This window comes from Vulpes lagopus, chromosome 21 (genome assembly GCF_018345385.1).
Source record: "Vulpes lagopus strain Blue_001 chromosome 21, ASM1834538v1, whole genome shotgun sequence".
Lineage (NCBI taxonomy): Eukaryota > Metazoa > Chordata > Mammalia > Carnivora > Canidae > Vulpes > Vulpes lagopus.
The window spans coordinates 41,683,753-41,704,278 of NC_054844.1; the positions used below are offsets into that span (position 1 = coordinate 41,683,753).

The 20,526-nt window shown below is 46.3% G+C and overlaps 1 protein-coding gene across 2 annotated transcripts in view; it reads left to right on the forward strand.

Annotated features, from left to right (window-relative positions):
* DIP2B (disco interacting protein 2 homolog B) overlaps nucleotides 1–20,526 on the forward strand; it is a 221,772-nt gene that overhangs the window by 194,364 nt on the left and 6,882 nt on the right. For both annotated transcript variants that reach the window (XM_041735560.1, XM_041735561.1), the window contains exons 26-36: nucleotides 3,624–3,747; nucleotides 5,027–5,148; nucleotides 6,976–7,087; nucleotides 9,242–9,351; nucleotides 10,055–10,185; nucleotides 11,809–11,977; nucleotides 13,302–13,472; nucleotides 14,466–14,527; nucleotides 15,677–15,734; nucleotides 17,800–17,874; nucleotides 18,739–18,916. In XM_041735560.1, coding sequence (XP_041591494.1) covers nucleotides 3,624–3,747; nucleotides 5,027–5,148; nucleotides 6,976–7,087; nucleotides 9,242–9,351; nucleotides 10,055–10,185; nucleotides 11,809–11,977; nucleotides 13,302–13,472; nucleotides 14,466–14,527; nucleotides 15,677–15,734; nucleotides 17,800–17,874; nucleotides 18,739–18,916 — 1,312 coding nt within the window. The remainder of the gene's footprint in view (nucleotides 1–3,623; nucleotides 3,748–5,026; nucleotides 5,149–6,975; nucleotides 7,088–9,241; nucleotides 9,352–10,054; nucleotides 10,186–11,808; nucleotides 11,978–13,301; nucleotides 13,473–14,465; nucleotides 14,528–15,676; nucleotides 15,735–17,799; nucleotides 17,875–18,738; nucleotides 18,917–20,526) is intronic.

Consider the following 20,526-nt stretch of genomic DNA (forward strand, 5'->3'; position numbering starts at 1 on the left):
TGACCAGGGCATGTAATAGTATTTCCCACCATCAAGGGGAAGACTGGAGAGCCTGTTGAAATCTCCTGGGCTGCTTACCCAGATTGCCCTCTTCTGCCCAGACACCGCTAGATTCTGATATATTTCATACAAATACACTTTTGAGAGTTTATGTAGTGATAGAACTTAATGAGGGGAGTGTGCTGTGCATCTTAGGGAAAAGTCATTAAAAATCTTAAGAACCATTGTGCTCTGATAGAAAACTTCAACTTCCTTGCTCTACCTCTGTGTGAAATGGGGTTTCCCTCCAGGCCCATGGATTCATTAGGATCCTTACATTTCAGTAAGAAGGTGTCAGTCCAGCTTATTTCCCCACTTGACTTCTAAGCTGGGCTATAGTCAAAGCTATAGCTCCGTGAAACCTGTACCCCAGGTATTTGTTAGAAAGCATAAGTTTAAATTTGCTTCTTGGTTTGAGAAGCAATATATGGAGATGACTCAAAGACATTTAGTCCATTTATTCCTCTGCATGTTTTAATATTTTACCTTGGATTAGCCCAGACCAGTAGAAAGCTTAGTGACCTTATCATTGTTCCCTCATGCCCAGAAAAAAAATTTTTTTTAATATTTATTTATTTATTTATTTATTTATTTATTTATTTATTTATTTATTTGAGAGAGAGAGAGAGCGAGCAGGGATTGGACGGCCAGAGGAAGAGGGAGTAAGAATCTTTTTTTTTTTTTTTTTTGTACATTTTTTTGTTGGAGTTCAATTTGCCAACATATAGCATAACACCCAGTGCTCATCCTGTCAAGTGCCCCCCTCAGTACTCGTCACCCAGTCACCCCATTCCCCCGCCCACCTCCCTTTCTACCACTCCTTGTTCGTTTCCCAGAGTTAGGAGTAAGAGAGAATCTTGTTTTTTGTTTGTTTTTTTTTTTAAGATTTTATTTATTTATTCATGTGATACACATACACAAAGAGAGAGAGAGAGGCAGAGACACAGGCAGAGGGAGAAGCAGGCTCCATGCAGAGAGCCCAACATGGGACTCGATCCCGGGTCTCCAGGATCAGGCCCTGGGCTGAAGGTGGTGCTAAACCGCTGCACCACCTGGGCTGCCCGGTGAGAGAGAATCTTAAACAAGCACCACACCCAGCATGGAGCCCGACGTGGGATTCCATTTCATGACCCTGAGATCACAACCTGAGCCTAAACCCAGAGTTGGATGCTTAACCAACTCTGCCACCCAGGCACCCTCAGAAAATTGTTTTTTTGAAGGTTTAGTTTGCTGCCGTACCATGGACCAAAAAAAAGATTACAGGAAATGGCCTTATGGATTTAACCATGACTTTAGTCAAAAAGATATCCATTTTAGTGTTGTATCTTAATATCAAACAGTAGACAATTGACTAAATAAATTATGGCATATAAAATTATGCCATGAAATACTATGCAGCCATTCAAAGCAGTATTATAGAAGAATATTTGATTATGCAGAAAATATTCATAATGTGGAAGTGGTTAATAACAGTATACCAAACTTCAGTAAAATAATCGAGTACCTAGGTGCACCTGGGTGGCTCACTTGGTAAGCGTCTGACTCTTGATTTCAGCTCAGGCCATGATCTCAGAGTCGTGAGATTGAGCCCCACATTGGGCTCTGTGCTCAGCCAGGGTCTACTTGAGATTTTCCCTCTCCTTCTGCACCTCCCACTTGTGCTCGCTCACTCTTTCTGAGATAAATAAATAAATCTTTAAAAATAATAATAATAATAACCGAATGCCTACTGAAGACCCTGTTGTGGGCCCTATATATTTCATAGTTCATTTTAAAGTGGAGGGAACTGAGGCCCAGAGACATAAAATGACTTGCCTGAGGTCACAAGGCTAGTAAGTGGTAGAACTAGGAAATTAGCTATTTCATTTGAACCCAGACCTGGCTTCTGAGCCCACATTCTTTACCAATGCAATACACAGCTTCAGGCAGATAGTATAATGTGGTAACTTTTTTTTTTTTTGATGTTGCATGTGAATTTATATATAATATATACTCTTTTTTTAACAATCAGGAAAATACACGCCAGAATGGTGATAGTGGTTACATCTGACTTATATTTTACTTGTGTGAATTTTCCATATGAACATGTACTATTTTATATTAATGAAACTTAAAAGTTATTTTAAAAATAGCTCAGTAAAACTTGTTTTTCTTGTGAGACTGAGTTTTAGAGTTAGAATAATTAAGATAAGATGCCTATTATTAGCACAATAGGCAGAGAATAATTCAGTTTAATTATTTAGTGAAGTTGGGATGCCTGGCTGGCTCAGCGATTGAGCATCTGCCTTCGGCCCAAGCCGTGATCCTGGAGTCCCAGGATCGAGTCCCACATCGGGCTCCCTGCATGGAGCCCCCTTTTCTCTCTGCCTGTGTCTCTGCCTCTCTCTCTCTCTCTCTCTCTCTGTCGCTCATGAATAAATAAAATAAAATCTTAAAAAATATATATTTAGTGAGGCTGAAGATAGGCATACCCAGTTACCCCACAATTCCATCTATAGATCTACCCTCTACCAAAACTCATGTATTTATGCATGAGGATACATGTACAAGAATGATGTTGTCCATCCGCAGCAGAATGGATGAATAAATCGTCATGTATTTGTACAGTTAAATACTATGCAGCAACAAAAATGAATGAACTATATCCGTGTACTGCAGCATAGCTGACTTTTAACGTTTAGAGAAAGAAGCAAAACAGAAATATGTGCCGTATAGTTACATTTATATAAAATCAAATATTTCTCAGGTGGTAACATCATAAAGAAAAGGAAATCAGTGATTAAGATTAAAAAGTCAAAGTAGTGGTTACATACAAAGGGAAAGAAAAGACAAGACTAGACCCAGGGGACCCCGGGGGTGCTTTTGTGCTGTTGGAAGTGGTCTTTCTCATGCCATGCTGGTTCTTACACAGTTGCTTGCTTTGTGATTTTCCATTATGCTATACATTCATATTTTATGCGCTTTCATACTTGTGTGTTTTATTTTACACACAAAAGGGTTTCAAAAGCCCAGCTCAGTGGAACTTGAATTAACACAAAGGAATTGATGAAGACCTTCAGGAAGATTACTCTTAGGATCATGAAGAATCAGCCATTTTCTAATCTGCTAATCTCTATTATTGTCTAGTGGACTCTGATTCATTGTTACTGTTTTGTATATATGTTTGCTGTTAGAAAATTCAGAGCCAAATTTGTGTTACGCACAACAAATGCACACGGCCATACAGCCAGCAGTGACTCTCCTGACCTCACTGCCACCCTCATCCTTTTTTTCCTTTGTTTTCCTTCCACTCTTATTTCCTCATTTAAATAAAAAATTCCAGTTTTGAAGCTATCTTAAAAAAGACTATAAATGCATATATCTGATTAAGTTAATGTCAGTATTCCCTGAGTTCCTTCAGGCACTAAAATAGAAAAGGAATATTGCACATCTTTCTGTACTAGGAGAATTTTCACTGGAATTGATAACTTGCTAAAAAGAATCTACTGAGGCACAGGCCTTTCTGATACAACGTTGAATTGGCTATAGTTGTCACTGTTTCATTTCCTGAGTTTTGACCCACTTATTCTTTCTTCGATGTAAAGGGAACTACGGTGTGCACAGCCAATTGCCTTCAGCTTCATAAGCGAGCAGAGAGGATTGCGGCAGTTCTTGGTGATAAGGGGCATCTAAATGCAGGAGACAACGTGGTGTTGCTCTATCCACCTGGTAGGTGTTGGGTTGGTAAACTAGACTCAAGCTCCATTATCAGACCACAGAGCGTGAGAGGAGAAGTGAGGGCCGCCCTCTGCGCCCCGGGTAGGCCGTGCACTTCCCAGGTCTGGGAGCCCCAGGCACCCAGGCTAAGGTAAGAACCCAGCCTCACTCCCTGGAGTTGGGCAGCACCGTGGCTCTGCTGGAAGTGTGTCTATTGTATTTACCTTTATATTCCCACTGTCCAGCATAGTTGCTGGCGCTATGGTAAATATCGAATGAATAAACGAAGACTTTTTCTTTTTTGGAGACCCTCAAAAGAGGTGCTTTGTTTCTAGGAGTGTTCACCCAGCACCCAGTTCCTAAAGAATATTGTGCGTGAACTTTTTTGACTTTGTATTCTTTATATCCTGCTCGTTGTGTGGTCTTCCTTTGTTATTGCTGCTTTCGTCTTCCATGCTCTTGTTTAATTTTAAAGTGTTCTCTTCACAGTAAGAGGGACTCAATTATTTGATGACAGTTTGGTGCAAATAACCAGAATGTTGTTATATGAAATATTTGAGTTGTTCGTTTCTTTATTCTTCTGTCACGTAACCACTCGTGTTTGGCCTCTGGCCTTCTCTGGTCTTTTATTCCCCCTTAGTTCATTTTGTTCTGTAATACTTACTATGCTATTTTATTTGCAATGATACTAAGATTTCTTAAAAAGTAAAAGAATCCCTCCTATGGTGTTCATGTGGGATTGTCTTCCACCCACCAATGAATGACATGGTGATGGACCAGAGCATTTCCCCCCCGAGGCCACTCTCCATGTCCTGGTAGTAGAGGGTTGTCTTCACATGGAGTCTCACTTTGCCTCCCTAAAACTCACATTACAGATGGAGGGACATCTCAGAAGTCTAATTGCTCATCACACAGCAGCCTTCTAAATTTTTTAAATCTCAGGTGTTCCTTAGCCCTCCTTTCCCCGTTCTTTTATCTCCTAAGTTACCAGACCTGATTTCTGCAATTATTTCTACTAAGCAATATCAAGTTATGATAGCAAAATACCTTCCTCAGGTGTCTCTCAAGAGTTTACTTCTGACCTGTTACTTATTCTTGGCTTCTCTGTATTTATAAAGTTGTTTTCCTTCTTTATGTTCAGTTCCTTCTTGATTTAAAAATTTTCTTCGGCTGTTATCAGTGTTAAATTATGATCTTAATAAACTGGCACATGGTTGAATAAACTGGTTTTGGAAGATCTGCTTTTTAGTTTCTCAGTGATGCTGGGCAGCTAAGTGACTCTGTTTTGCAGGCATCGAGTTAATAGCTGCATTCTATGGTTGCCTGTATGCGGGGTGCATTCCTGTCACTGTCCGACCTCCTCATGCTCAGAACCTTACGGCCACATTGCCCACTGTCCGCATGATTGTTGATGTAAGTACCGAGCATTGTCTTGGCCTTGTCCTCATCTCATAAAATCCAGAGTCGGACAGCTCAAGATCCTTACTAATTTTCTGGTTTTATTGAGTCAGGAAGTCAAATCTGTCTCCTGAAAACCGCCTCCTTTTCATTTATCTAACCAAAATGGCTAACATTTTTCAGTGAAGGAATCTGAGAAAGTGATTATTGGTGAGACACAGAATTGTGTTTTTATCATGAACGTTAAGGAGGTAAAGCTGTCATTAGTAATTCTCCTTAAAACTTGGGGTTTTTGGGACACCTGTATGGCTCAGCAGTTGAACGTCTGATTTTGGCTCAGGGCGTGATCCCAGAGTCCCGGGATCAAGTCCCACATCTGGCTCCCTGCAGGGAGCCTGCTTCTCCCTCTGTTTATGTCTCTGCTTCTCTTATAAATAAATAAATAAAATCTTTAAAAAAAAAAAAAAAAAAAAACCTTGGGATTTTTTTTTTTCCTCCCTTCTTAAAAAATGTTTTAATTTTTTTCTAGACAGTAGCCCAGGTAGTTACATGCCAAATTGAATTCTCCCTCGTGTTGGTCATTTTTATTTTAGTCACTTTTATAAATTCATTTGGTATCGTATAAAAGGTATCCAGATCTTGCCCTGGAGGTGTTAGAAGTTTTTTGTTTTGTTTTAAGATTTATTTATTTGAGAGAAAGAGAGAGCATAAGCAGGGGGAGGAGCAGAGGGAGAGGGGGAAGCAGACTGTCCACAGAGCAGGGAGCCCAGTGTGGGGCTCGACCCTGGGACTCTGGGATAATACCAGAGCTGAAGGCAGACACTTAACTGACTGAGCCACCCACATTCAGGGATAGAAGTTTCTAGAGAATATAAGAATTGAAGGAAGTAACATAAATCTGTATTGCATCATATTCTAATTCATATTACAGCAAAGAGACAGAGTTCTTTTTTTTTAAGATTTTATTTATTTATTCATGAGAGACACACACAGAGAGGCAGAGACAGAGGCAGAGGGAGAAGCAGGCTCCATGCAGGGGGCCCGATGCGGGACTTGATCCCAGGACCCCAGGATCATGCCCTGAGCCAAAGGGAGATGCTCAACCGCTGAGCCACCCAGGCATCCCAAAGACACAGAATTCTAATTTGTGTAGCATTTGTTTCTCTAAGAACCACTGTTGTATCAGCAGCCAGAGCCTGCAGTATAAAAACCATGTTCACCGTAGATGATTTTATTACAGAGTTCAGTTCAGCAAAATGCCCTCTTTACGTTGTGCAAAGTAGGCCAGAGCAGCAGGGAGTTTCCTTCTTTTGACAGTTCAAGGGGAAGTTGGTCACTTTGCGTTTCCACGTGTAGGTATGAAGGAGAGCTTGTTTTCTGTGACAGCTCCACATCCCTCAAATTCAGGGTATGTTCTAGATCTAGTAAATTTCTCCATTCACTAGACCGTGACAAACACGAACTCCTACTCTGACTCCTCGCATTCCCTGAGCGATACAAAATCCATGTTTTTACTTTATCATGGTCTTCATGAAATCAAGAGATGTTGGAATCCATACTGAGATTATAACTATGAAATATTTTAGAAGCAGTGTTGTAAACAATAACTTGCATTGTGAACAAGACCATCCTTCTGAGACAGTTCAGGGTTACACATTTCCAGAAGGACAAATAGTACAACATCCATTGTACTATTGTATGTTCTTTGAAAAACAAGTACTGTCCTGTCCAGAATGGTGTACTTCTAGTCCAGTATGAGTTGCTTTTAGCAGCAGCCAGAACCTATAGTGCCACCTGGGGGATAAGCTTCCTGGTGCTTATTTCTCTCCATTTGTTTTCTAGGTCAGCAAAGCGGCCTGCATTCTCACCACACAGACCCTAATGAGGTTACTGAGATCCCGAGAGGCAGCAGCTGCTGTGGATGTGAAAACGTGGCCAACCATCATTGACACAGGTGAAAGGGAGATCTCCAGAGCTATTGAAGGGGCAAGAGTATTCACTCCCTGAGATCCCCTGAATTCTCATGCTAAAGACATTTATGCGACCCTTAGGTTGCAACACATTCCACCTGCTAAGAGAGAGGCAAAACTTCATGTCTGGTTCTCTGGACTGGATGCTACAACAACCAGATCCAAAGATGCAGATCACAGTCTGCTTAGAGCTCTTGAAACAAAAGTGTGTTTCTCTTACTCTTGAAATCCTCAAATAGCGGTTAGATTCTTATGTAGAATGTAACCATGTACATGTAAGGCCATATAAAGATGATCGGATCCTTGACTTCCAGATGTGATATAGTTAAAACAGCATTGGACTAGGAGTCAGAAGACCCAGTTCTAGTTCAATCTCAAGTACTTATTTTCTATATAACCTTCTCTGTGATTATCCTTTCCTGAAATGCTACTTACCCTTACCTGACTCACATATTTTTTGAGAATATCAAGTGCAGCATAATAGGAAAGTACTTCAGAAACTATAAAGTACATGAATTTTAGATGGTATTCCTGCTAAAAAAGCACAGGGGATAAGACATGGGGATACCTGGAGAATGTTGGTAGAGGGAAGAGAGTGGGTTTTGGAGTCAAGTAGATGATATTTAAATCCTGATACTCTGTTTTTACTCTCTGTGTATCCCTACTAACTTGGGCAAAACTGTCCACAAAGTGGGAGTTGTGATAACCACTTCATGGAGCTGTAAAGGTTAAATGACATAATGTAAAGCACCTTGCACATAATCATAATAATAGCATCTTTTATTGCACCCTAGTTATATGCCAGTCATCTAATGTATTACCTAATTTTATCCCTACCCCAACCCTATTAGATAAGTGTGAGTTTTATCCTCATTTTACAAATGAGGATAACAGGTATAGGGAAGTTAAATAAGTAGCAGAACTAAAATTCAAACCCAGTCAATTTGGCTCCACTCCCAGCCTCTTAACCATTAATTTCTTCTCTCCCTCTTTTCAATAAGTGCCGCATGGTGTCTGTCCAACTCAGGAACATTTGTATGGGCTTAAATGCAGGGATGGCAGTTATCTGTGATGGTTGTGTGCCAGATGCTGAACTAGAGTTTTTTAGATTTGTTACTTAAAGGACATAAGCACAGTTATATAACACAAATGGACTGTGTTGGTATTAATGATACAAGTGGATCTACTGTGGCTTTTGGACTCGGTCACACTTCAGAAAGACCTGAACCGTGGACTCTGATAGAGACAACAGGAAGGTTTCTTTAGGAACATGAGGAACCCCACCCTATACAAAAGTGTGTTGAGGGATAGATAAAGTCTTTGCCTGAACCAGAGATTGGTGCCCAATGATAGATTTAAAAGTCAGAGTCAGAATTGTTTCTTGATCCAGAAAGCCAGAGGAGCCATTAAAGAGGCTTGGTTGGGAGCGGAGATATCCTTGACACCGTTGGTTTTGACACACTTACGAAGCAAATGTGGGAGGAAGGGGGGGAGGTGTATAAATAAACAAGCAAAGGAAAATAACCCCTAATTCTAGCTTTTCATTCTTAAAAATCTACCACGTTAACTTGGAGAAAACTCTTAAAGCAGTCCATAATTATCGCATGTACTAAATGGTAAATAATGAACTTTAACTTAGAACCAGCATGATAACAGCTAAGCCTTTTGAGCTTTTTGAGTTGTTTTAAAAGTGCTCTATGTGAATTAACTTCCTAACAGTTCTATGAAGGTAGGTATTATTCCCAGTTTAGAGATCAGGAAACAGACACAAAGAAGTTAAATAACTCCCAAGTCACTTTGATGACAAAAGGCAGAGCTGGATTTGAACACCAGCGAGCAATCTGCTTCCTTAGTTTATGTCTTCTGCCTCCGTGTACATGACCCCTTACTAACCTAATAAATACATTTGCCTGATGTAGATTTGCTTTACTTCTATTACCCAGTAGTGTCCTCAGCCCCAACCCACTTCTAGGAGTGACATACATGAGCTGTTTAGTTAAATAAGAGAAGCCTAAGCTTTAGCAAATTCCAGAGGCTATATTTGTCCATAGCAAAGCCATAGAAAACCAGCTGAAGAGCGATGATTTTCATGCTCCAGTGTGTCTGATTGACATCAGGTTTTTTTCTTTTCATTGCAGATGATTTACCCAGGAAAAGATTACCTCAGTTGTATAAGCCTCCTACTCCCGAGATGCTGGCGTATCTTGATTTTAGTGTCTCCACAACTGGCATGCTTACGGGAGTGAAGGTAGAGTGCTCTGGATATCTTCACTCTCTCTGGATGCTGGGAAAATGCCAGGTCTGCAAAAAATAGAGATGACCACTGCCCCCAGGGACTTCAGATGTGGGGGCCAACTGGTTGTACCAGAGACCAGTAGGCGGAGGATCAAAGGTCCTTGCTATATTTAAATAAAAGCATTGGCTCTTCCGGAATAAGTTATCCCAAGGAATCTGTGTTATGAAGAGTTCTGAACCTGGCCTAGAAGCTAATAAGAGCTAATAAGATAATAAGAGTCACAGTTAAAGCCAGTAAGAAAACATAGATTCATGTTTTGTAGAACTTGGTATTAACTAATGAACAAAAGTATGTTGCCTTACATTAGACTTCTGTAGGCTTTTTTTTTTTTTATTAGATTTATTTATTATTTATTTTAGAGGCTGTGGAGGGACAGGGAGGGACAGACTCTCAAGCAGACTCCCCTCTGAGGATAGAGTTTGACATGGGGCTCTATTTCATGACCCTGGGATCATGACCTGAGCCGAAACAAAAAGTCACACACCTAACTGAGCCACCCAGGCGCCCCAGACTTAGATAGGTTTTTTAAACAATTGAAAACAGACATCATTTTGAGAAGTTTGGGGGAGATTGAAACTTTTCAGAACTATCATTAGAGCTTTTTCTGCCTGTGGGGATGCCAGTTCCATCCTGTTCCATGTTCCCTACTTTCCAGATGTCCCACTCTGCAGTCAATGCTCTCTGTAGAGCCATCAAGCTCCAGTGTGAGTTGTACTCTTCTCGGCAAATCGCCATCTGCCTTGACCCTTACTGTGGACTTGGCTTTGCACTCTGGTGTCTCTGCAGGTAGGAATGGAAAAGCAAAGTAACAGAATGAGTGGGGATGTCTTTGGGGCTATAACCATCTCATCCTTCCCTTTGCTACCTTAATTTGGTTTCAACAAAATGCTGATGTTTCCAGAATTCGTGCACCTGATGTATCTGTGAAGCTCATTTAGTTTTGTTTATATTCCCTTTTTCCCTTATCAGTTAGTTTTATGCCTCATACAAAACGTCGGAGATCTTATTACTTACTCTCTACTCCATCCTGTAATCCTCATTTTAGAAGCAGAGCCAAGTAGAAGGATGATACTTGGGTGAAATATGTCATCCTTTGACAGCCAGGACGTACCCCCTAGGTTTGGCAGGAAGGAGTATAATGAGATTGGATGACAGCGTGTTGCTGGAAAGTAGCATGCGTGTCCTGTCCAGATTGTGTCTTATGGAATAGCAGATCCCCACTCCTCCCAGGGAGCCTTATCTCAGCCCTGCATGCTCACCTCCCTGGTAGACATCTCCATGAACGCTTCACAGTCACCTACAACTCAGCATTCTCCTGAGTGTCCTCATCTTTGTTAGGATGGGACCATTCACCTTAGGGACCCAACTAGGACTGTGAGCATGATCTTCCACTTCTGTATCTGTATGTCTCGCATCCAGTTAAGTGTCATGTCCTTTGTGGCTCCATTTTCCCTAAACCCGTCTGTACATAAGAATCACCTAGGGGTCTTTAAAAAAAGGCTAAATAACGGGCTTTCCCCAGACTCACTAATTTACATCTCCAGAGGTAGCAACCACAATTCCAGTATTTTTTAAATACAAGATTCTTGGGTTCCTTGTGATTCTGATCTGTACTTGGGTTTAAGAGGTTGAAGGTTGATGGCTGTGAACTATACGTCTAATATGTGACTCTGTCATTCCTTCGTTTTTATCCTGGCTGCACTGTCCGGATTCCAGGCCTCACCATCTCTCACCTCTCCTGTCTCTCCGTCATCAATGTCTGTGTCTCAAGTCCCTCTCCATGGTGCTAGATTCACCCCAGCTTAAAGCCTGCAGCGACTGTCTGCTGGGGAAAGTCTAAACTGCCTCAGACCATAATTATGCTCTTGTATTACAGTTTGGTCCCAACCTTTCTGGCCTCACTTACCACTCCCCTGTGATGCGTCCTGTGCTATAAGATTTCGTAGTAGGCCGCTATTTCTGATGACTTTAAACACACCATATACTTCTGGGTTTCTTTTCCTTCCCATATGCTGTTCCTCTGCCTGGAATGCTCTCATCCCCACCCCATTTCCTCCAGCCAAATTCCTACTCATTCTTTAAGCCCCAACTTAAGCAATACCTACTTAATGAAATGCACTCACACACACACACACCCCACCACCCAGCTTTCCTAATTTGGACAACTTGCTCTTTATTTTATGATCTTACTAATCATCTTCACCTCTCAGTTACTGTATATACCAGTCTGTTTTATGGTAGTTATCATGTCTTGTGAGTCGGACAGGAACAAGGTTGATTCTTAGACCTTTATATCTAATATGACCTCACACTGCACTTCACGGGCAGTAAACGTTGGTTGAATGGATGGTGTACATCAAGATATCTCGATGAATTGATAATGTCAGCTTTCTCCTTTCTTCGTTGCAGTGTCTACTCAGGGCACCAGTCCATCTTAATTCCTCCTATGGAGTTAGAAAACAACCTTTTCCTCTGGCTCTCCACTGTCAACCAGTACAAAATAAGGGACACTTTCTGCTCCTACTCAGTAATGGAGCTCTGCACCAAAGGGCTTGGGAACCAGGTGGAAGTGCTAAAGGTAAGAAGTGCAACAAGTAGCCGGTCCAGAGGGTTTTAAAGAAATGGGCCAGGCAACATGATGCCCGAGTAGGGTTTGACAGGCAGATCTGCCTGCTTTTTACTAGCCAGTCAACATTTTGTAAACCTCAGGAATTTTATTTCTTCCGCTAATTTAATATGTTCTTTCAGAGCTTAATCTGAGTCTTACTTTGTGGAGAGGAAGATGAAACTAGTCAGGAGGCTGAATGGAAATGACTTCATGTAAAGATGAAAGACAACTATGACCTCCATTAGGACTTTTTCTAATAAAATTTGCAGTCTCAGAGGAGTAGAGATTGGGGACTGCCCCAAAGATAGGGGTAGCTCATTCATATGTGTATCCGGGGATGATATGTCTGACTGACATATGAGAGAGTCAGAAGACTGATTTTCTTAATAGAAAATTACGTGAAATTTAAGAAACAAAACAGAAGAGCATGGGGGGAAGGAAGGAAAAATAAAACAAGACAAAATCAAAAAGGGAGACAAACCATAAGAGATTCTTAACTCTAGGAAACAAACTGAGGGCTGCTGGAGGGGAGAGGTTGGGGGATGGCGTAGCTGGGTGATGGGCATTAAGGAGGGCACATGATGTGATGAGCACTGAGTGTTAATACGAGACTGTTTTTTTTTTTTAAATATTTTTTTTTAATTTTATTTTTATTTATTTATGATAGGCACACAGTGAGAGACAGAGAGAGGCAGAGACACAGGCAGAGGGAGAAGCAGGCTCCATGCACCGGGAGCCTGACGTGGGATTCGATCCCGAGTCTCCAGGATCGCGCCCTGGGCCAAAGGCAGGCGCCAAACCGCTGCGCCACCCAGGGATCCCCAATACGAGACTGTTGATTCACTGGCCTGTACCTCTAAAACCAATAATATGCTCTATGTTAATTGAATTTAAATTTTAAAAAATAATAGAGAATTATGATCCTAAGAAGGATAAGAAGAAGTAAGATTCAGTCTCTGGAATGCTAGATCTCTTTTTCTCTCAATCCCCTCTCTCCATTTTGAAATAGGAAGACATCTAAAGTACAGAAATGGGGAGGTATAAAAATGGGTCCCTGAATAATCTAAGGTTTTTAGATGAAAGAGGAAAGAGATAGAGAATGAACAGATTCACCAGTGGGTAGTAATGTTAGTGGAATGCGTTGGCATTTGGCATTTCTTTTCCCTGGGCGTCTGAGATGAGACTACACCGTTCCTTGGCTTTTCCTGACTGGAGAGACAGAACAGTGGCCCTGCCTATTCAGTCCTTTTTGCATTCCTACTAACTTCAGCTCCCTGCCGTTGGTGTCTTACAGACCAGAGGAATCAACCTCTCCTGCATCCGGACATGTGTGGTTGTGGCCGAGGAGCGGCCCCGCATCGCCCTCCAGCAGTCCTTCTCCAAGCTCTTCAAAGACATCGGGCTGTCCCCTCGGGCTGTCAGCACCACTTTTGGATCCAGAGTCAACGTAGCGATATGTTTACAGGTGATGATCATGAAATTCCTTGATGGTCAGGGGAAGAGAAGCGTGTGGTGCTCCACAGCCGAGGCTGCGCAGCCAGCCAGCCTGGCACGAGCCCGATTCCACTTACCTGCTCTGGGGCCGCGGGCTTCGCCTGCCACACTTGGCGCACCTACAGGGTGAAGATAATAGCATTGTTCTTCACAGGCTCCTTCTGTGGGATCACCCCCTTACTAGGGGCATGCCCTCGGGCCACGCCCGGCAGCTGAACGCCGATTTCCACGTTTCTTGTAGTAGTTTAATGGTACATCATGATGAATCAAGATTTTTGACTCCTCTTTGAATTTTATCAATATCTTATATTTACCTTATGTTTCTCTGTCTCCTCCCCCCCCCCTTTTTTTTAAACAAAGAAAGCACAAATAAGTCTGTATTCTTTTCTTCAGCCATATGGCAAGATTGCCATGTTATTCTTGGTGGGTAAATAACGAGAAGAACTAAGTGATTTTCTGTGGCTTGGGGACTCATAATGGTAAATACAGGCATGGACGAGAGTGAGAGTAAGAGAAGATGGCAGCCGTGGGTGGGTGCTTTCAGGGCTTCTGTGACCATGGGCAAGTGACTTTCAGATAGCATCATGGTGATTTACCCATGGAGCCCATCCCAGGCTCCCTGCCATTCGCCTAGGCCAGTGTTGGTTTTGAAAATCCGGTGGATGCCGGCCGGTCTCGTGTCTGCCTTAAGTCCAGGGAGGAAGCCCCTCCTCAGCCTGGTAGCCTCTCGGGAGCTTCTCCAGCCCCGAGACCAGGCCCTGGCCTACTCTCTCAGGGGAGGGAGGGAAAGAAACACGAGGCCGTGAGTCTCTTTCGGGTGTTGACTGCAACCCTGCCTCATCTGTTTTGAGCTTTCAGAACAGAGTGTGGATTTTCCATACATATGGCTAAATTATTTCTTGATTTGAGAATGTGAAATATGGAAATACATAAATAAACAATGCATTGATTTCTTTTTCTTTAGGGAACTTCAGGGCCTGATCCAACTACTGTGTATGTAGATCTGAAATCATTGAGACATGACAGGTACAGTAGATTTATTGTGCTCACTCCCTATTGGAGTTTCTAAGCATGAAAAATTTCCAAGCCTGGAAAAAGCTGGCTCTCTCCCTCATCCCTTTTATGTGTATCTTCCCGGGAGGGATGGGAAGAGGGAAGGAATTTGTTTTAATTAACACCTGATAAGGGGGATCCCTGGGTGGCTCAGCGGTTTAGCGCCTGCCTTTGGCCCAGGGCACGATCCTGGAGTCCCGGGATCGAGTCCCATGTCAGGCTCCTGGCATGGAGCCTGCTTCTCCCTCCTCCTGTGTCTCTGCCTCTCTCTCTCTCTCTTCCTCTCTCCTCCCTCTCTCTCTCTCTGTGTGTCTATCATAAATAAATAAATCTTTAAAAAAAAAAACACACCTGATAAGATTTACACTTGTAAGAAGAAAGCTTTAATTCTCATAGTTGCTGTGCTGTTCTTTAATATTAAAGAGTAATACTTAGTTCCTTCCTGTGTAGAAATATTTTGTGATGTTTGATATAAACTGAACTAAAATGGATAGGCTCTTTGCTCTGGGAGTTTAAAAATAAAAGATGGAACAGATAAGATAAATGAGGCAGAGTAGAGTTTTTGAAACCACACTTTATCCAAACCCCAGGAGTAAAAGCTCTCCTCCTCATCAGCTTACAGGGGAAATGTTAGCTATGTCCCAAGGTGAGCACCTGGCCCTAGGGCTCTGGGACCTTTGCCCAGGCCCCACTGACCTCAGCGGCATTCACTGACGTGCCCCCTGGCACTGCCCCAACCTGCACAGGGAGAGCACATTGGGTCTCAGCCTGAGGAGAATTTGCCCTCCAGAGGACCTTTGACAATGTCCACAGCCGGTTTGGGTTGTCACAGCAAAAGGGTTGCTACTGACATCTAGTGGGTAGAGGCCTGGGATGTTGCTAAACACCCTACAACGCACAGAATAGGTAGCCCCTCACTAAAAATTATAAAAGCACGTTATCTGACCCAAAATGTCATAGTGCTGAGTCTGAGAAACTCTGCTGTAGCATGAGAAGGAGACACAAAATAGAGGCCTTAGGAGGGCAGTATGTAGCTGTAGCAGACACGGTGCAGCTAGTTTTTCAAGTGTGTGTGTGTGTGTGTGTGTGTGTGTGTGTATAGTGAATATTGTTCTTCTGCAGGGTTCGTCTTGTGGAACGGGGTGCCCCCCAGAGTTTGCTCCTCTCAGAGTCTGGAAAGGTAATTTGTTCTATTAACCTTTGGAAGGTGGTCTGCCTGGGGAAATGGTTCGTTTCATTTTTTATTTATTTTATTTTTAAGATTTTATTTATTCATAGAAGACACACAGAGAGAAGCAGAGACACAGGCAGAGGGAGAGAAACAGGCTCCCTGCAGGAAGCCTGACGTGGGACTCGATCCCGGGTCTCCAGGATCACACCCTGGGCTGAAGGCCGTGCTAAACTGCTGAGCCACCCGGGCTGCCCTATTTTTTATTTTTTAGGTGGTTCATTTTAAAGAAATCCGAAGCCTAGAATATATTAGCACCCAGGGCAAGCCTTGAGTGAATTCCGAAGATAAATCAAGAATTTCACCTTAGCTAATACTTTTGAATTCATATGAGTACATAGATAAGAATTCTAGATTTGAACTCTCTTCATTTCCACAGATTTTTTTTATCCAACTGACACCTTATTCTATTTTGACAAATCAGCAAAATTCAGTGTTCATTACATTCAAAGTGGAGGGGCGAACAACACTTAGAAAGAGGCAGTCCTGGCTTTATAAATGCTACAAGGAGGAAAGTAGGTGGCAGTGGGGCGTGCGGTTGCAGATCAGGGAAGGCATACATGTGTTTAAAGCTGAAAGAGAAATCAAAACGGGGAAGGGATTATGGATATAGAGAGTGCGTGTCTCTGGGGAGAAGATTTCTTAGATTAGGTTGAGGCTTTAAAATGTTCAAGAGCAAAACAAATAAAAATAAAAAAATAAAATGTTCAAGAGCAGACACAGCTCTTTGGAGTCCCTTTGGGCTGCTGTCACGGAACACCATAGACCGGGTGGCTTATAAAGAGCAAACGTACTCCTCACAGTTCTGGGGACTGGGAAGTCCAGGATCATGGCACCAGCAGATCCTGGCGAAGGATTTGTGTTCAGAGTTGGCCATCCTGTCGCTGTGTTGTCACGCGGTGGGAGGCCCCAGCTCCTGATACCATCACCTTGGGGGTTTAGGTCGATTACATAGCGCGTGACTGTTGGAGGGACCCAACATTACGTCTGTAGCAGCTCTGAGCACTTCACTGAGGGTGATGGAACATCAGCATAAGCTGGCGAGTTTCTCATTCTTTTGAAGAGAGAGGGATGATGCCTCCGAATTCCTTCTAGTAATTCTGAAAGGCAGAGGGGGCGATTCTAAAGAAAGCAGGGGATCGGGCAGCCCGGTGGCTCCGCGGTTTAGCACCGCCTTCAGCCCAAGGTGTGATCCTGGAGACCCGGGATCGAGTCCCACGTCGGGCTCCCTGCATGGAGCCTGCCTCTCCCTCTGCCTGTGTCTCTGCCTCTCTCTGTGTGTCTCTCATGAATAAATAAAATCTTTAAAAAAGAAAAAGAAAGCAGGGGATCGTGCGTACCCCATCAAGCCGCAGATCCGGTCCCTGGGGCACTAACTCCAGCTCCTCTCTGCCGTTTGAACTCTTCCAAGTGGAGCCGGGCAGGTCTTCCCGCCTTGTCAGATCTCCACCTGCCTCAGCTCGTGGCTGGGCGCCCCAGAAGCCTTAGCGCGGTGCCCCACCTCGCCCGGCGCGTCTTTTCTCTTCCTCCCTTGAGGCCTTCGATGTGGGAGCCTACGTAGTCGTCGCAGCGCTCCTCAGCTGGCCCCAGACCCTCGAAACCCAAGATGGAAAGGAGGTCCCAGGGGCAGCAGATGGGAGGCCGGAGAAGCCGTGGGCCCCTCTTGGCGCCAGCCCCCGCTGCTTTCCTCTCCTCAGGGAGATCCCAGGGGCAGGCCCATTCTCCTGCCAAGGCCCGTCCCCCGGCCGATGCCTCACGTCTCCCCGTCTCCCCGCTGCCCTTCCTGCTCTAGGGGGTTCCACTGCCGCGCTCCAGTGGGCAGGGCCCGTGAGGAGAAAGGGCGGTGCTTGACCGGGGCCTGCTCTCCGGTCCTGGGCCTCCCTGGTTTGCCGGGAGGACGGATCTCCCCGCCTCCGGCGTCCACCGGGGCAGCGCAGCGGGCACCGGCGCCGTAGCCGCGGCCTTGGCCTGCGTGTGCGGGGCCTTAGGGCTGGTCCTCTGTCTCCCTCGTGCTCAGATCCTGCCCGGCGTGAAAGTGGTCATCGTCAATCCCGAGACCCGAGGGCCTGTGGGGGACTCTCACCTCGGAGAGGTACGTGCGGATTTCCGGCCTGCTCTGAGGTGGGCGCTAGGACTCCGGGGCGCGCCTTCGGAACCCGTGGGCCCGGCTTCCTTAGCTGCTCTTCCGCTGCGAATCGTCATCTTTTCAAAGGGCTTTAATCTTCTCCGCGAGGCCCGAGGCGAAGAAGAGGGAGCCTGGGAGCGGGACGGAGGGCGGCGGGCGGCGGGGCAGCCGGGCTGGAGCGCGTCCTCCCTGCCCCCACCTGTCGGGAGCCCGAAGGAGCCACAACTACTCAGTGTTTTAAAAAACGTGGAGATTTTATATTCTGTTCCAAAATGTATCCGTATCTGTATTCGTAGCGATACATTTTTTTAAAGACTCAATTTTTCTTCCCTCGGATGTTTGAGGGGCAGCGAGGGCTCGCCCCGTAGTTTGCCACAGGCGGCCCGGCCTGCCGCTTAGCAGCCCCCGACTAGCGAGCCCGGGGCCTCAGTGTCCTCATCCGTAAAAAAATAATCGCACCCGCCTCACCCGCCTCGTGAAATCGTGCGACAGCGAAGTACGTTCTTGCCCATCTCTGGGGCGCACGGGCCAGCGACCGTCGGGAGTTCCAGGCCCCGCGCTCTTCCCGGGGGCCTTGTGCCCGCCGCCTTTGCGGGGCCCGGGGCCGCGCAGCCCCGCAGGCAGCACCGGTGCGCTGGGCCGCCGCTGGGCCGCCGTGTGCTCGGCCGGAGCCCGCCCGGCTCTGGTGGGCGCGCGGGACGCCCTTGCCGAGCGCAGCCGCCTGTGCGCTGTGGCGGAACCAGGGAGTCCTTGAAAGGTGATAAGCGCCGGGAGTGAAGGGCGCCGCCCTGCGTGTTCCCCGGAAACGCGACCGACCCCCTTTTCTTGTAGATTTGGGTGAACAGCCCCCACACGGCCAGCGGCTACTACACCATCTATGACAGCGAGACCCTTCAAGCCGATCATTTCAACACCCGCCTGAGCTTCGGGGACGCTGCCCAGACGCTCTGGGCTCGGACGGGATACCTTGGTTTTGTCCGCAGGACGGAGCTCACCGCGGCCACCGGAGGTAGCTCCCCCGCCCGGCTCCCCCTTCCACGCCCCCGCGGCCTGCCCCCACGGTCCCCGGGGCCTGGCCCCTGCGGCCTGCCCCCCACGGTCCCCGCGGCCTGGCCCCCATGGCCTGCCCCCCATGGTCCCCGCGGCCTGTCCCCCATGGCCTGCCCCCCATGGTCCCCGCGGCCTGTCCCCCACGGCCTGCTCCGCGCGCCGGGGCGACTCCCTTCTGCGACTCCTAAGCCCGCACAGGCGTTTACATTCCTGTGGGCCCGGCCCACAGGCCGCGGGCACGTCTGGCCAAGGGTCAGCACCGCCGCCTGCCCCAAGGCCCGCGGCCGTTCCACCCTGGCATGCTCAGGACGCTGCCCTGGTCCCGAGAGCAGGCGTCAGTGCGGAGGAGCCGTCTTGCCAGGCTCTGTCCCTTGCGTCTGGTGTTGGAGGCGAGACTGCTGCTCGCCGGGGGAAGGCGGCCCGAACCTTCCACCCAGTGGCTGTGCGTGTGGGCCTCGCCGCTGCGGGCCTCGAGCCCTCCGTCCTGGCGGCAGGTGGCCACACGGGCTGCACCATCACGGCAGCAAGGATAAGATAAGGCACTTGCCCCGGGATCCCTGCATCTGCTCCACAGTGAGCGGCGTCCCTAGTTGCCCCACGTCTCAGGGGAGGCGGGATAGTGTAGTGGGGGAGACGGAGGTACCCCAGCAGGTGCCTGGTTTGGGATCCTCCTCCGCCGTCTGCTTTGTGAGTCTGAGCGACCACAGAGCCTCCCCGCAGCCACCTGGACAACAGGAATGACCAGGTTTCCCCGCTCGCGGAAGCGACGTGAGGGTCCCCGCCGTGCCTCTGTCCTGCGAGCTAGTCGGCTCTTCATGAGCTCTTCTTAGGGGTGGGGATCTGTTGGACCTCAGCCTTCTCTCTCCAGCAGCTCCTGGCGCTTTGTTTGCTCAGTTTTCCTGAAAATACCATATTCCATGGACCTAGCAAAGTCATCTCTTCAAAGCACGGTCTCTGCATAGACATAAGCCATCTGTGTGGCCTTATGTACGTGCTGTGTGCGTATAATTAAAAGAGGAGGGCACCCAGGGGGCTCAGTCGGTGAAGCGTCTGCCTTCGGCTCAGGTCATGGTCCCGGGGTCCTGGGATTGAGCCCCACATCAGGCTCCCTGCTCAGTGGGGAGCCTGCTTCTCCCTCTCCTCCTGCCTGCTGCTCCCCTTGCTTGTGCTGTCAAATAAGCAAATAAAAATATTTAAAAAATATATATCTCTGCCATGTTCTAGCCAGATTAGAAACCCTGCTAATAACCAGGACTAGTCTGTCCGCGCTCTGCAACCCCAGTCCCTGTATCTGGACTCCTTGCAAAGGTTTAGGAGCAACAGCGTGCACTCCCCTCTTCTCACTCTCACAGCCTCTCTCCCCGCTCCCCCCACCCCAGCTGTCATCTGGCTAATTCCTTTATCCAGAGGATAAAAGCTCAGCCTAGTTTCTGCTTTTCCCCCTCTGAACCCAGAGCCAAGCGCAGGGGGTGTGCACACTCCTCGCACGAGGCTCAGCAGTCACCCTGGAGCACCTGTGGGGTGTCTGCCGCTGGCCCCCCTCCCCCCTTGCTGGACAGTAAGTGTCTT